General features: G+C 41.2%; 1 protein-coding gene across 1 annotated transcript in view; it reads right to left on the reverse strand.

Annotated features, from left to right (window-relative positions):
* Nucleotides 1-16,636, reverse strand: part of AGBL1 (ATP/GTP binding protein like 1) — a 582,976-nt gene that overhangs the window by 120,774 nt on the left and 445,566 nt on the right. The window contains exon 19 of the mRNA XM_032391919.1: nucleotides 5,339-5,468. Coding sequence (XP_032247810.1) covers nucleotides 5,339-5,468 — 130 coding nt within the window. The remainder of the gene's footprint in view (nucleotides 1-5,338; nucleotides 5,469-16,636) is intronic.

Below are 16,636 nucleotides of genomic sequence, written 5' to 3' on the forward strand. Positions count from 1 at the left end.
CACTGTTTAATCTGTATTCTGATAGAGTAGGAACAATTTTAAATAAAAGAATATGGAATCAAATTTAAATTTTTTTCACCCAGGACCTCCAAGAACATTCTGTCCCCACCCCCCAACTATGGAAGCAGGATTTTTTTTTTTTCTTGCCATATCCTTACACATGGAAAAAGGAGAATTCTAGATGCAGTACCTTAGCATGAATCAATGAAAATGAGCAAAAATAACACTTGTCCTTCTGCCACTTCTGAGGCATAAAGTGGAGATAAATAGCGTGTACAGTGTATCTTGAGGCCTTGGGGACAAGGTTTTAGGAAGAGACATGCCATCCCTTTTTGCTCTCTCCTTTTGTGTCTCTTAAAAGAAGCTGATTAACTAAAAACATATGCCGGAGGGACAGAATAAGACCAGGAAAATCATTTAAGTAGCTAAAAATTCTGTTCCACTGGGCCCCAGAGAAAGATAAAACCAAAATATGCCCACCCTGTCCCTTGGCAGAAGGCAGCCTAGTTTGTATCATTTGTAAATGGAAATCAATGAGCTCTTCAAAGAGCACTGAAATCCTTTACCAGCACGCACTCCTATAGTGAGAGCCAAGAGGATAAGAATCGATACCTCTCCTAATTCCAAAGCCCAGATTCTTCGCAGGGGCACAGGGGCCAGGCCAGCTACAACACAGCAGCCTAGAAGAGCCTGTTGGCCTAGCTTCCTGGGAGCCTGCAGGAGCCTGAGAGCTTTCCTCCACTCCCCTTAGCCATGCCCACACCTCCTGGCCCTTGCGGGGAGCTCCCCAAAAAGGAACAGATTCAGTGCCTCCTACTAGCTGATAATGGTGGAGCCTGTCTGTTCTCTGGGCTTCTCTGCTTACATGCCTTTTCTCTGGCTGGACCTTTCTGACTCATAAATAGATCTTTCTTCTACAGCCTTACTACTCTGCCTTCTGCCTTGGCTTGAATTGCATGCCCGTATGCTGGTCCATCTCATTTTGGGCAGGTCCCTTTGTCTCCTAGTTGTATTTCAAAGCCCTGTGACCATGCTTTGATTTATCTTTAATTTCCTGTATTTAGGTAAATATGTACCTATAGTGACATGTACAGACCTCGAATGAGTTTTTAGTCAATGAGTTTGGGTGTAAGTGACTCTTTAAATCGAGATATAGAACATTTCTACTAACCTCAAAAGTTCCCCCCTGGCCCCTATTATTGAATCCCTTTCTAGAGACAACCACCATTCTGATTCCTTGATCTTGAACTTTACATAAGTTGAAATATAGAGTTTGTACTCTCTAGTGTCTAGCCTAGGTTACTCAACATGCTTCTGAAATTCATCCGTTATTACATATATCAGTAGTTCATTACAGCTGGGTTTTTTATTGCTTGTTTTTTGCGGAATAGTATTCCGATGTAGGAGGATACCAATATTGACTATGTTTCTGGGTTTTGGATCCAACATCTGGAACAGATTTCCTGACCCTCTCATAAATTAGAGATAGAAAATCAGGGTTCAAGAAAATGGGAAAGAGACTGTAATGTCAATGTCATATCAAATGAGTCTATGACAGCAGTTAATAAGAAGCTTCCCTTCCTTTGCCCCTTGCAATCACCCCAACTACAGAAAACTTGCCTGAATACCAGTTTCACAAGGCAGAAGATCTAAGAGATCACAGGCAGGCCTATAGACCCTCTGAGGAAAGAATATTATTTTTCTCTACGTTACTGTAATAAAAAGCAAGCAAAACTCTCATTAATCCTTCAAATGCAGCTCAAGTGGCAACTCTCCTCTCCAGTTTTTCCATAACCTTGAGGGAAGATGACTCAACCACTTATTTGTGTTCCTATAAAAACTCATACGAACTTTTGTTGCAGTTTTTACCATCTTATACTCCTTGTTTCTTTGCAGACCTGACTCCACTTTCTAACAAAGTGAACTATAGAACCCCCCCAAAAAAGGACCCTCTTTTTCCTTTCCAGTGATTATACACACTTGGTGTAGAAGAATGGACACATGGATGACTGCCCAGATGGATGGGTGGATGAATGGCTGGAAGGGTGGATGGATGGGTGAATGGGTGTATGGATAGTTGGATGGGTGGATGGACAAGTGGATGAGTAGATGAATGGCTGGAGGGATGAAACAGTATGTAAATATTGCCATATTGCCTACAAACTCAATGATCTGTCTGGTCTTTAGCAACCCCCAGCAGTATCAGGATACTGATTTCTCTCACTATCACATTCTCATTGGTTCTGGGAGTTCCTATTATTCCACTCACCAATAGGCAAATGCCTGACTACCATCTGGAACAGGTTACATCTCCTAGCCACCAGAAAGTAGCTTCCTGATACTTCAGTAAATATTTTCCTAAGAGCTAGAGGTTGGACAGAGTTACAGTTCATCTGTAACCACGTAGCATGGAAAGCTTCGGCATCCAGGACAGGCCTGGGTACAGAATGAGTGGCATTGCTTCTGCTGTCAGCAGGCGGCTGGTTAAATACAGCCTCACAGGGAACTAAAAGGTGATGTTGAGCCCATTAGAGAGTTTTGTAACACTGTGAATAGCATTTAGTACTCAGCTGTTTCTCACCCACCTCTCAGATGCTCCCAGCAGGAAACAAGTCTGTAGCTGTCATGTTTACAGTTAATTAATGTTTATTTATATTTTTTTAAACAAGGCATTCACCTGTCATGCTTTAAAATAAATGTTCTGCTTTTCAATTAGAGGTTGTCAGAGTAGAGAGGAATCCTGTTTGTTATGGGTTGAATGTGTGTATATTTAAATGTGTATCAGGTAAGGACCTCTTTCCCTGTCTCTCTTCTCACAGAGGCTAAGGCTTCTTTTCTCAGAGAACACATTCTTTCCAGGCTTTGACCATAAGATTGGTGCTCTGCTATACAGGCCATGAACTTGCTTCTAGAGGGTAGACAGCATAGATTACAGCGTCTTCTTAGATGGGGGTAGTGGGGATTAGCACGAAAATATTGCACACTTGACCAGTGTAGAATAAGGATTCTTAAGGAAAAAGGACATTCTTTGTTCTCTTTGCAGTAAAGTATTGACTCAAACCCTGCACATTCCAAAGAAAGGTCTGGCTCTTGATTGGCTCCTGTGATCTATGGTGGAGGGCTTGGGCTGTTAAGTGTCTGTTTGACCTCTAATGGGGAGACTGAGTAACTAAGATCAGCCATGTGGGGCACCATAACTATCACTGAGCCCCAGTAAAAACCCTAGACATCAAAGGTCAGCTGAGCTTCCCTGGTTGGCAATACTCTCCATGTTATCACACATCACTGCTGAATTAAGCACTGTCCATACAACTCCACTGGGAGCAGACACCCGGAAACCTATACCTGTCCCTCCTGGATTCTGCCCTATGTGCCCTTTACCTTTGCTGATTTTAATCTGTATCCCTTCACTATAGTAAACTATAATTATGAGCACGACAGCTATTCTGAGTTGTTTGTCCTTCTAGGGAATCAGTGAACCAGAGGATAGTCTTGGGGACCCAATATCCTCTCTCAAAGAGTAAGTGATAAAGATAGATTCGGTTGCAGGGTGGAAAACAGGTCAGAACTGAATGCCAACTCTGCCATATACTTCCCGATGACCTCAGGGAAATCACTCAACCCTTTAATCTTTTTGAGATTGTAATAAGATTCTATACTAGATATTCATCTAATATTTCAATAGATATTCACTGAATGTGCCACTGTTATAATCACATAATATATGTTCAAACAGTGGTTAAGGGTAGAGGTGATTGGCCCATCTGTGGGCTTCTCCACACTATTTTAAGTTCCTTAGGTTAGGCAAGCACTCTAAATTTGGACATATGCCCCTCCATTCTTTTGCAGAGAGTATGTTCACAGTTTGTAGTCAATAAATGATCGTTTTTATACGGTTAACTTGGCTACCATTACTTCCCTCCTTATCCTGATCTTAGGCCTCGGGTTTCAAATACAGACCTTCATCAATTGATTATATCCTGTTAAATCCATCACAAATTGAAAATATCACACATTGAAAATGTATTTAATACACCTAACCTACCAAACATCAGAGCTTAGCCTCACCTACCCTACCCGTGCTCAGAACACTTACATTAGTGTACAGTTGGGTGAAATCATCTAACACAAGACCTATTTTATAATAAAGTGCTGAATATCTCACATAATTTATTGAATACTATAATGAAATTGAAAAACAGAACGGCTATATGGGTACAGAATGGTGGTACGTGTATGGGTTGTTTATCTTCCTGGTCATTTGGCTGGCTGGGAGCTATGGCTTGTTGCAAGAAGCCACTGCCCAGCATCACAACAGAGGATTGAACCACGTGTCTCTGGGAAAAGATCGAAATTCAAAATTTGAAGTATGCTTCCTACTGAACATGAATCACCTTCACACCATAGTAAAGTAAAAAAATCGTAAGTGGAACCATCAGTAAGTCGGGGGCCGGACTGTCTGTCATCTGTTTTCCCTCAATTGTACAGTTGCTAAAGCCTACACATAAAAGTACCTGGAACGGTGCCAGAATCAACTCTGGAATTGAGTAAGTACTACTTGAACATGAATATGAACATCTAAAGCATTTCTTCCAATCACTACTTAACAGATATATACATATTCTTTTTGACCAATAACTTAAAAACCAGAAAAATAAAGATGTAGAAAATGGGATAAAAGCCAATTTTTTGCACAGCTTTGAATCAATGGTTTTCCCCTATTATGGATTAAATTGTGTCTCCCCCCTCCAAAAAATAAAAAAATATGTCGAAGCTCTAATCGTCAGTTCCTGTGAATGTGACTTTATTTGGAGGCAGGTCTTTGAGGAGGAAATCAAGTTAAGACGAGGCCATACTCATTATGGTGGGCCCTAATTAGGTCACCCTAATCCAATAACTACTGTCTTTAGGAGAAGAGGGAAATCTGTACACACAGACACACACACACACAGAGGATGGCCATGTGAAGATAGAGGCAGAGAGCTGGGATTGGCTGCCACAAGCCAAGGGATACTTGGGACTCCCAGTAATCAGCAGAAGAACAGGCAATGGAGGGTTTTTCCTAGAGCCTTTGGAAGACATCATGTCTTGCTGACACCTTGATCTTAGATGTCTAGTTTCTAGAAAAGTGAGAGAATGTGTTTCTATTGTTTTAAGCTACTCAGTCTGTGGTGCTTTGTTATGGCAGCCCTAGGAAATGAATACATGCCCCATTAAAGCCTGTCACACATAGGTCTTTGTCTTGTATCTGGGTTTCTTTCCTTGACAGAAAGTAAGCTGCCTCGTGAAAGATGGGAGGAACCAGAGAAGAGTGTAGAGACAGAAGGAAGTGACTCACCCTGGGACTTCGGCCCACACTGCTCAGGTAGTACAGGAGTCCTTTGGCATGGTAGATCGTTGGCTGAAGATGAGCACTGGGAGAGAGCCATTGTCGGTTTAAATCCTCCCCTTTCAGTGAGCATCTGTGGCTGCAGGAACAAACAAGGAGCAAATAAATACTCGTCGAGAAGAAAATAACTTGAGAAAATAAAGCTCAACAAGACAAACAAACTAATGAATCCAATGTCCCTCTGACTTCTGCCCAATTGGCGTCAATTGCAGATGTCCAGAAAGCTGCAGATCTGTCATTTAAGCTCGCGAAGGGTTGATTATTCTCAGCCCCAAAAAGAACTGGAAGCCATATTTGACTTGATATTGGGTTATCATAGTTTTAAGACGAAATTTGGGAAATATAGTTCCCCATTATACACATCCACAGAGAAGGAATTTGATAAATTTCTCTGGGCTCTGGGACCTTCAATTCTACAAATAATTAAGTTGAGCTCAAACTGTCATGCTGGGTGTGTTATATACACTATTTCCAGCTGGCCCAATAACTCTGCCAGGTGGATAGTATTCATCCCAGTGAAGAGACTGAAGTGTAAAAATGATTACATAAATGGCCCAAGATCACATAACTAAGAGCTAGGCTTTATATCCAGGTCTGTTTGCCTCTGAGAAAGCATAGGCTCTTTCTCCTATCACAGGGCTTCCTCCATATCCATACAGATGACACAGAACACTTGACATTTACCCAGAGAGCCAGAGTATCTTTTTCAAAGACATCATCATGGAATACTGGCACTAGAAATGAGCTGAGAGTCATCCATCCCCTCATTAGGGAAATGGAGATGTTCACATTGGAAACTATCAAGTTACTTTACAAAGTTGACGCAGCTGGTTATGATAGTGCAGCCTGCAATTCAGGGGGAAGCCGAGATGCTGAGCTGTCAGGGGGAAGCTGAGATGCTGAGCTGTCAGGTAATCCAAAAAAGAGACACTCAAAGATGACCAAGTGCAGCCAGCCCACACTCAGGGGAGGCCCCCAGGAGGCCCGCTACGATGCTATTTACTCAAGACAGCTAACAAGAGAGATGCCCAGCATCCCCATCAACCTTCCCCCATGCCCAGCCCACATTTCCTGTGACCCTTGTCCTTCCATACTCCAGCTCCCTCAAACAGATCACGGATCCCTCTGAGCAACCCTGTCTGCTGTCCCTTTGCCAGGACTCCCCACAGCTACATCCCTTTCCAATTATGCAACTTTCAGGGAAATTTTCCTGATCCCCAGGCCATTCCATTCTGCTCCTATTTGTTGCAAGAGCTTCCAGAGGTCCCCTTAATTCTCATAAAACCATTTTGGGTGGGGTTTTACTGTTATTTAGCTATTTTTACATCTCTTTCCTTGGACTGTGAGCCTCCTGGGGGCAGGAATAGTGCTTTGTTACCATCAAAACCCTAATAGAGTAACTGTCAAAATCGGTATTCAGTAAATAATTTGGAATGAATAAAAATGCACTAGCATTTAAATATAGAATCAGATACGTTTTCTGTGTTTTTTTTTAAATCACTATTTTCAATAAATCTTGGAGGTGGAAGAAAAAAGGTTCAGCCTCCTTCTTTCACCACTTTCTCATCTTCGTGTTTCTGAAATTATCTTTAAATATTAGTTTCCTGCTGCTTGTCAGCCTCCTCTTACAGCTCACTGGAAACCAAAAATCTTTAGATTAATCATTTATCCTGATCTCACCATTAAAATATTTTGACTTGAGAAATGGTAGGTTTTTTCATCTTCTTCTCTGACTTTTTTGTTCTTTTCTTGCTATATTTTTTTTTCTCCCTTCCTCTTTTTAATAGCAATGACATCTAGAAATAGGGTTTATCTGTTCTGCCTGGCAACCAGGGATGGAGGTAAAATATAAAGGAGATCTTTAATAATGATAGCAACGGAAAGAAGCAGGCACCCCCGACTTGCTCCTGAGCGTATTTGCTGTGTTTAAATGAATTTCTTTTCTCAAATCAAGGTACTTGCAGGCACAACATCCCTGAGCCTCGGGACACTAACTGTTCTGTGTCTCTCCTTGCCTTGACCTGATTTCTCATCAACACTGGGGACTTTTTCTTTTCTTGGTAATATCAAACGTGATAAAATCAGTCAAGACCCCTTAAAAGCATTTCCATTTGTACAAATGAAAATGCAGGCAATCTGTGTCCACTAGCCATCAATTCCATGTCAACTCTCTCCTTCCATGTGATCCGTGGAGACCAAGTGCAGGGACAATGTCTACATGGGTAAAAGTTCTTAGGTCACCACATAGCAAAATTATCCTTCTGGATTACAAATTCCAAAAATAGAAAAAAGTGAAGTTTGTGCTGCAATCAGAATAAGCACTGGGTTTGGGTTAAGAAGACCCACTCCCATCTCTCAGCCCTGTCACCAGATATGGGATTTGGGATTCTCTTTGAGAGTCAACATTCCCATAGGCAAAAAAATATATAGATATATGTAACCTTGCTTCCCCGAATTATACTGAGGATCAAGCGAAATGATATCTCCATGGGGAAATACCTATATAACCCTATCTTTACCCATGTCTCTATCTATGTCATGTCCATACTTATATCCATGTGCACATCCCCATCTCTATCTGAATTTACATCTTCATCCCTATCTATAATGATCAGGGATGCAGAGCAACACTTAGACTATGTTCATTGGTTCCTCACCTCATCCTAATTTTTTTTCATTATGAAGAATAATGAAGGAGCTCTATGCAGGTTGATTGGGAGGGATAATCTTGGCTAGGAGCCCTAAACAAGAGGCTGTGGTCAGTTTCAATTACCAGTTCACCTGAGCAGACTTAAAGGTGGAAGCAATGAGACTAAAAAGAAAAGAATTCATCTAAGAAAAAAAAAATATGAGGGAATAACAATGTAAATTGCTAACTGGACTTTGGGCTGTTAAAGAGTACAGAGGGGGCTGGCTGGTGGATAGCACCTAAGATCATCCAATTACATGGATTTGGAAAAATCCAGCCCCTGTGAGACTGAGGGAAGCCCTTAGTTTCGGGTAAATTTTGTTCTGCAGGGTTGGAGACAGTGATGCATTCCCTTTGTACCCATACGTTGTGTGGATTTGGAAGCCCATATGTTTGTATTTGTATTCAGGGCTCTCTGCGTGGCTATGATTTGGAGAGTATCTCTGTGAATGCCTATTGCTACAGCAGTTCCTAGATCTATGCAATTGCAGATTATCACAATATGTACTACACGTAACTTGAGTGCTTTTCCTTTTAAAGCAAATCCATTTGCTTCCAATCTCCAAATCCATTTGGCATTTTGTGTTAATAATATCAGAGATTCATGCAGTCAGAGATACTGCTGCTATCCTTCCCAGAGATTTGTTTTAAGCATTTGAAGATGAAACGTACCCACTCTTATTATCTACTGTAGCATTTTTGAAATGACAGCTGCTCCCTCCATGTGGAGAGAATCAGCAGATGGACAGCTACGAGTGGCTGGCAATAAATTCAGTGCCTCTAATTTCTGAAAAGGGGTCACCCCTCAAATAGAGTTTAAAGTCCTGCTTTGCGTATAAGACTAAAATAGTGAGCATTGCTACTTTTTTCTCCACTGAAAACTGCAAACTTACAGAGGAAAAATAAAAAAGGGGAAAAAAAGAAAAACATTTCTCGTTGGTTTTAATAGGTGAAGCTATTTGATCCAACTAGTCTTCCCTGTTTTCAAAGTTTTAGTTTAGTTTAAGACTATGCTTATATGCACTGAGTATGCTGGATCTTGGGTTACCAACCATCCAGTTTGTCCAGGAATGTTGCAATTGGTCCCCCTAAAGCTAGATCTCAAATTCTAAAAGGTGTTTCCAAGGTAGAATGTGGGCCAAAATTTGCCCTGTTTCACACTGACTTTGAACATTTTAGGTGGGACATGTACCTTCCCACCAGCCTGCCTATTTTTACCACTGACTGCTCTGTACACATATTATGTGCCTGCTCTTTTTAGGCATTAGCATCCTGTGTCCAGGAAGTCTTAAACCTGTGGTTTTTGGTAGGACATATTTCTTCCCTTGGGAAAAAAAAAATTGGAAAAAAGTTCTCCTATCTCCTGAAAATATGGTCAAACAAAAGCATCTCAGCTGAAGCTATGAAACCGTAAATTAGTAGTGCCAGTCCTAAGAGGTCACGGAATGGTACCCTGGATAAAGAATGGTCTCAAAAGCCAAACAACCAAAAAGGAAATGATGTCACTAGAATTCATTCTTTTAACATTAATTGCATATTTTTGTATCTGCTAAGAATAGGGATTATCCTGGCCAGAGACTAGGAAGTAATATAACTAAGGGTCTTGACAAGCAGACCCTGAACGACCAGGACCCCTAAAACAAAGTAAGGACCACAAGTCAGAGAGAGAAGGAGGAAAAGTGAGTCACTTCCTAAAAGAGAATCTATCAAGCTCCAGTCAGACAATAAAATGATTCAAAAATCCCCCATCCATCCGTGACTGATAAATGGAGAGACGGGGCCCATCAGACTGGATGATTGATGCCCGGCTTGATCATCTTCGTGCCCAACCCCCCCCCCCCCCAGCAGAGCCATCTCCAAAGTCTAAAGAGAAGCTGTGTGTTTGAGATTTAGCAAACATCTTCACCATTCACTGAACATCCTAGTAACAGGAGGCAGCATGGGTGCAGGAGGAGAATATTTATAAAGGTAAAGAGATGCATGGAAGCTTCAGGAATAAGACAGAACAGCATGGGGCACTATCAGCCAGACACTGCACCCAGAGCTTTCTAAATAAACACTGCTTGGATAGAGAAAAAGGGAAAACCAACGGCAGCTTCATCTGAAGATCGTGGTTGCTATAAAGCTACAAATGATCAGCGTTGCCAAGGACATGTTAGCATAGTCAGGGTATTTTTTTTGGTCAGGCAAAATGCTCAGAGAGTCAACAGTCTAGAGAGCAGGGGAACAGAAGAGACCAAACCCAGGAGTGCCTCAACACCTCCAACACCCAGCAATGTGTCACTAAAGGACTGACCATCCCAGAGCCCAGGGACAGGAAAACTTGAAAAGAAGTCTTTAAGAGATGGACCAGAGGAACTGACCTGGGTTCAAATGTCAACTTCTTCGTGAAGCAAGTTACACGCAGTTGACCCTTGGACCTAGGTCAGTCCAAAGCTAAACCAATTGGATCTTTATGCCCTTGTTTCTCAAAGTATGGTCACCAACCTGGGAGCTTCTTAGAGATGCAGCAATTTGGGTCCCATCCCAGAATCTGCATTTTAATAAGCCCCCAGAGAATCTGTATGCACATTTAGTGTGAGAAGCAGTGTTTTCTACTACACCTTGAGGAAAGAAAGAAAATTAACCCTTACAAGGAAATCTGTACTTTACAAAGGACTATATTGCCCACAATTTCAGGAACCTGGAACACATGCTATTTAGGACCTCTAACATCTTACCTGGAGCAGCACCAGCCCCAAAATCTGGATACGCCTCCCCCCACCACCCCATTTTCCCTGCTATTATACTAGTCTCTTGCATGTTTTCATTTGAAAACCAATACAGAATTAAAGTGAAAATGTGTTTTCTCTATCTTATGTTGACAACTCTGATTTCATACCATTCAAACACCCAATGGAACAATTCAAGAGATAACAAGGTAAGGACAAGTTCAGTTGAAATTAGGCCAGATTACGGGCGCCTTCGTGACTCAGCTGGTTAAGCATCGGGCTCTTGATTTCAGCTCAGGTCATGATCTCCGCTCAGGGAGGAGTCTGCTTGACTCTCTCTCTCTCTCTCCCCCTCTCCCCCTCTCTCTCCCCTTCTCCCTCTGCCCTTCCTCCCGGTTACTGAGCACATGAGCGCACAGTCTAAATAAATCAAATAAATAAATAATAAAATCTTTAAAAAAATTTTTTTTATAAAATAAAATCACACCAGATTAAGGGGTGGGCCAGCTTGACAAATAGAGTGAGTCCCACAACAGCACTTGTCTAAATCAAGAATAGATAACCAGTTAATTCACATTTCTACACAGCATTTGATCCCATATACAACTGATTCCATAAAAATAGGTATCACTCCCACTGAAACAGTTAATACTAAGGTTGAGGTTTCTAAAGCTATGTCTTGATACCAACAACTATCCGGGAAGAATTTGCCAAACACATGCAAGTCAACAGTAAAACCTTAGGCCCTGCCAACAGTTCTGAGACCAGCCAGCCAATAACCACTTGAATTCACCTATTACGACTGGCTGGCTTTTGGACCACATCACATTACTTAACAGATGTGAGTAAGAAGGATTTCTTTAATTTCTGAGATTTTAAATCCATTAATAATCCTTGCCAAAAGCTGTCAGAATGGGAAATTATAAAAGAAAAAATTTTAAAAATCAAGAACTGATGATTATCCCCCTCATGTTAAAAAAGAAAAAAAAAAATTCTTTGAAAAAAAAATTTTAACCCTCATTTCCTGACAAAGACAATCAAGAAAATGAGGATTGATGGATACTGCCTACTTGACAAGTTAGGATAAGGTATAAAGTTATATTCAAAAGACAAAAGTATTGTATAAAAATGTATTCATTAATTCATCAAATATTTATTGTCACAACATCTACTATGTGTCAGATACTACTCTTCTCCAGAGGAATACAGCAGTTAATAAGCCCTGCTCAGAATGCACAGTCTGGGGGTTATCACTGAGGGGCAGCCCAAGGCAGACATTGGCTACATCTTGTTCTGTTAATTTCTTAGCACCAACTCAGCACAGTGACCAGCATGTGGTAGGTAACTACTCATCATTATCTAAGGAATAAATGAAACCCAACTCACCATTTTATTGCTGTCAGAATCTTTCTTCTCTGGGCAGCCAATATCTAAATTAAAACTGTGACTTTTTTTTTTTTTTACTGTCAATTCAACAGATTTAATTATGGGATATTGATTTTTCCTATCATCTCTGTCTTGGCAGGGGCCTCTGTACTGCTGCTGTCTGCTTTGGATTAAAAGTCACGGTTCTTTCCTTGTTCAGGAGAAACCTTTGATGAAAAAATTCCATGTAAAGCTCCAAACCATTAACACTGAGAAAAATAATTTTTTTTTTATAAAATTGCTGTGGGAATTCCATTCTCTTTTCCTAAATGCAAGAGTTGAAGAAGAAGTTTATAGCTGAGACCTCCCAAAGACGCTCAGAAATTAGGGTTCTTTAGTGGACCAGGAGATTAAATAATACCCCATGTTTCTCTTCCTGAATGGAAAGAATTCAGAGCTCTTTACTTCTCTTCTTCTATGCCTCAGAGACTTACTTCATATTAAGGTCATTTTTCCTTATGGACCAGAAAGCAGACCATGCATTTACATCTCTCCGATTGAGTTCATCAAGCCCAAAGGTATCTCCAGGGAGTAACAACTCCTCCCTTCCCTGCTAAATAGGAGAGGTAGCAAGAAAGGTGACTCTCTGTTTTCTCCAGAGGATATCAGTGTGTTTAACTCTGGTGTATAATAAAATCCAGATGAGTCTCTTGAGGCAAGGAAAACAGATGTAAAAAAATAATTTCTGCTGATTGGTCTTTATGGGTTCCTGGACCTAATTCTGGCCTGGAGGGGTGGGAGTATTTCCCCCAGACAAAACACCAACCAATTCTCAGAAGACCAGCAAGGTATCTGAAAATTCACCTCAATTCTGACACTACCTAGAGATAGCATCAGGTTTCACAGGTTAAGGGTTCAGCCCTACAAGACTGCTCCCACCCCCACTTCTGACCTACCACCTACAGACTGGAGGTTCCAATGACCTCCTCCTTAGGCTTGATTAATTTGCTACAGGGGCTCACAGAACTCAGGGAAACATTTGTGCTTACCAGTTTATTAAGGATATGATAAAGGATACAAATCAATGCCCAAATGAAGAGATGCAGAGGCTAAGGTATGAAGAAAGGGCATGGAGCTTCCATGTTCTCTCCAAGGCATCGCCCCACCCTCTCCAGTCTCCACTGGCTCACCAACCTGGAGGCTCTGCTAACCCTTTTGGGTCTCTATGGAGGCTTCACTGCAGAGTCATAATTGACTAAGTCATTGGCCATTGGCTGATTCAACCTTCAGCCCCTCTCCCCTCAGCTGAGGTCTGGGGATAAGACTCAAAGTTCCAACCCTCTAATCACATGATTGGTTCTCCTGGCAACCAGTCCCTGCAACAGAGTGGGGTCCAAAAGTCACCTTGATTAACATAACAAGATACAGTTGTACAGCCTATATCACAGGAAATTCTCAGGGCTGTAGGAGCCAGGAACTCTGGACAAAAACCAAATACATACGAGAAATGTATTTTGGTCAACTGTATGACCAAATATGTATTTCTTATAAATCATGATTTCTTATAAATCAGTGGGTTTCAGTAGCTAGGAAACATTAACCTTATGCCCTAAAAGCAATAGGATCACCAATGCCATCCTGGGTTTAAAAAAAAAAAAATGGAGAGAATGATCTGGGAACTCTGGAGTTCCTTTTCCTTGAAGTCCTGGCAAGAGAAAGTGGAGACAGGAATGGTAACACTTACAGTGCTGAAGAGAAAGTCAGAAAACAAATTTTATTTTAGTCTTGGCTTTGACACTTGTTACCATGCGATCTTAGGCAAGTTTCTTAATTTTGCTTGGCTCAGGCATGTTAAGGGGGAAAAAAAAAGATTAGGACACATGATTCCTATCCAAGGTGATTTTCTCCTTTAAAAATCCATAATTCTACAAAAGACTTGCAAAAGAAAAGAGTAAGAAAGAGGGGGAGATACAAGGGGGGAGGAGGAGAGGGAGGTGGGTTATACAATTTTATTTTTTTAAACGCAGATTCATAAGAAGAAAAATTGTCCAAGATTTATCACCTCATCCCTGAATTGCAGCCATGGCCTCCCCATTGGCTTCCTCCTCTCCCATCTCTCATAATGTTTCTCTCCCAATTTGACATAATTCCAAAATGATATCCAAAGTCTTTCAATGGCTTCCCATTACCTAAAAAGAGGATGTGTAAACCACTTTGGCTGGCATTCAAGATCTACAAACTGGTCGCAGCTCACTAATCCAACTTAAACTCTTATTACTGCCCAACAAAAAACCCAGGGTGACAGGCAAGCCAGATTTCCTCATTGTTCCCACAACAGTTTGTGCTCGCCGACCCATTTAACCCTCTCAACTGCTCATGGAACCATGTCTGAAATCTGATTATTTTCTTCTCTTTCTTTTTCTTACTCTACCCTCTTTCAGAGACCTTCCCAAGCCCTGCCCCTTCCATGAGACTTTGACTACTTCAATCAATAGCACTTGCTCCAACCTCTGAAATCCCTTAGGAAAACAAAATGGTGAAAAGCTTATGGGTCTAGTCCCCAAAGTCAGACTGTGCATTCAAGTCTGGTTCTTACCACTTGCCATATAAATTTGGCCAAATAACTTACTTCACTAAATGTAAGACTCCTCAATATCCGATAAGAAATAATCTTGCCTCTCAATCTCTACACGAGGGTAATATTAGTATCTAACTCACAGGATTTTCTTTTTTTTCCTTAGAATTAAGTGATGTAACACATGGAAGACACTTAGCAAAATGGTTGGTACATAATTTGTGATCAATAAATGTTTGGTTTTTTAAAAGCAATTCTTCATAGCATTCATGTTTGCATCACCATCAAATACTGTCCTGAGCTTTCACTTAAGTAAACTACATATTTAGATTATAAATCATCGGAAGAAAAACTAATTTGTATGTTTACTGAATCTCCTGCAATCCTTAACATCATGCCCTACATTTAATGACTCTCTATAACCACTTGTTATATAAAAGCTTAGAGACAAATTAGACCATCACTATAGAACTTTTTTCCTTTTTTGAGACTTTCAGTAAAGCATACAAGGAAAATTAAAATAAGAGAGGGCAAAAAAGCTGTATTTATCACTTCATCCTCAAAACAGCTTCCATTTCACACCTGAAGAGACTAGCACAGCAGGTGTATGTAACTATCCTTCATTACATATTACTAGCAAGAATTTGATCCCTGGTCTTTCACCAAATTGAACATAGGTGGCCTGGAAGAAGTCTGGAAATTTCTTTACCCAAAATGCAATCTTCTAATATCTTCTTTTTCCTCATTTGTTGTCTTCATTCTCTGTTGACATACTCCATACCATTTTCTTTTTTTTTTTTTTTAAGATTTATTTATTTGCCAGCAAGAGAGAGAGAGAGAGAGCCTGAGAGAGAGAGAGAGAGAGCAAGAGCACAAGCAGGAGGGAGCAGCAGGCAGAGGGAGAAGCAGGCTCCCCACTGAGCAAGGAGCCCAATGCGGGGCTCGATCTCATGACACTGGGATCATGACCTGAGCTGAAGGCAGACGCTTAACCAACTGAGCCGCCCAGGTATCCCTCTGTACCATTTTCTTGCAGGAAAGGTTTTGTGTTGGTTTCAATCTTATCCCACTTCCTCTGCAACCCATTTGCATTCTTCAATTTGCATTCTTCAGCTGAACCTCTCTCTTTCTCTCTCTCTCTCTCTCTCTCTCTCTGTCACACACACACACACACACACACACACACACACACACAATTCCAGGATGTTAAAAAAAAAAGCAAAGGAACTACCTACTAGGTTTCATAAACAAAGAGGGAGTACTGACTACCTTCTCTCTATTCTAATAACCGGCTCCCCCATTCCTTTGGTTGCTCTGACCAAAACCAAATATCTTCTAGTCACCTCCCATCTTCAATGCCTCCTTATTTCATACCCCTAATCCCATTCACCAGCCAACCTTACATGCTCTGCCTTCAAAATATATACAGAAACCAAGTACAGCTCACCACCTTCACTAGCACCACCCTGCCCAAGCCACAATCACCTCTTACCTACACCAGTGCAAATGCCTAACCATTTCTGTTTTTGACCATGCCAATCCCCTTCCTCTTCACCTATTCTGCATTCAACAGCCTGAGACCCTTGTGATTTCTCTGCTCAAAACCCTCCAGTGGCTTCCAAACTCATTCTGAATGGCACTCGCTCCAGAAGGCCTACTCTCATCTTTCACTATGTTTTCCCTTCCTGGTGCTCAGGAGCTCACACCTCTCAACCCACACTCGTTACTTTGTGCTCCAGGAACACTTCACCCTCAGGGCATTTGCATTTACTGTTCCATCTACCTGATAGTCTCTTTTCCCAAATATCCATGGCTTTTTCTCTCAGATTTGTGCATAAATGTTATCTTATCAGAGATCACCTTTCTCCCCCCATCCCACCCAACCCTGTTATTCTCTGCTGTCTCAT

Source organism: Phoca vitulina, unplaced genomic scaffold (assembly GCF_004348235.1).
Source record: "Phoca vitulina isolate PV1807 unplaced genomic scaffold, GSC_HSeal_1.0 scaffold65, whole genome shotgun sequence".
Taxonomy (NCBI): domain Eukaryota; kingdom Metazoa; phylum Chordata; class Mammalia; order Carnivora; family Phocidae; genus Phoca; species Phoca vitulina.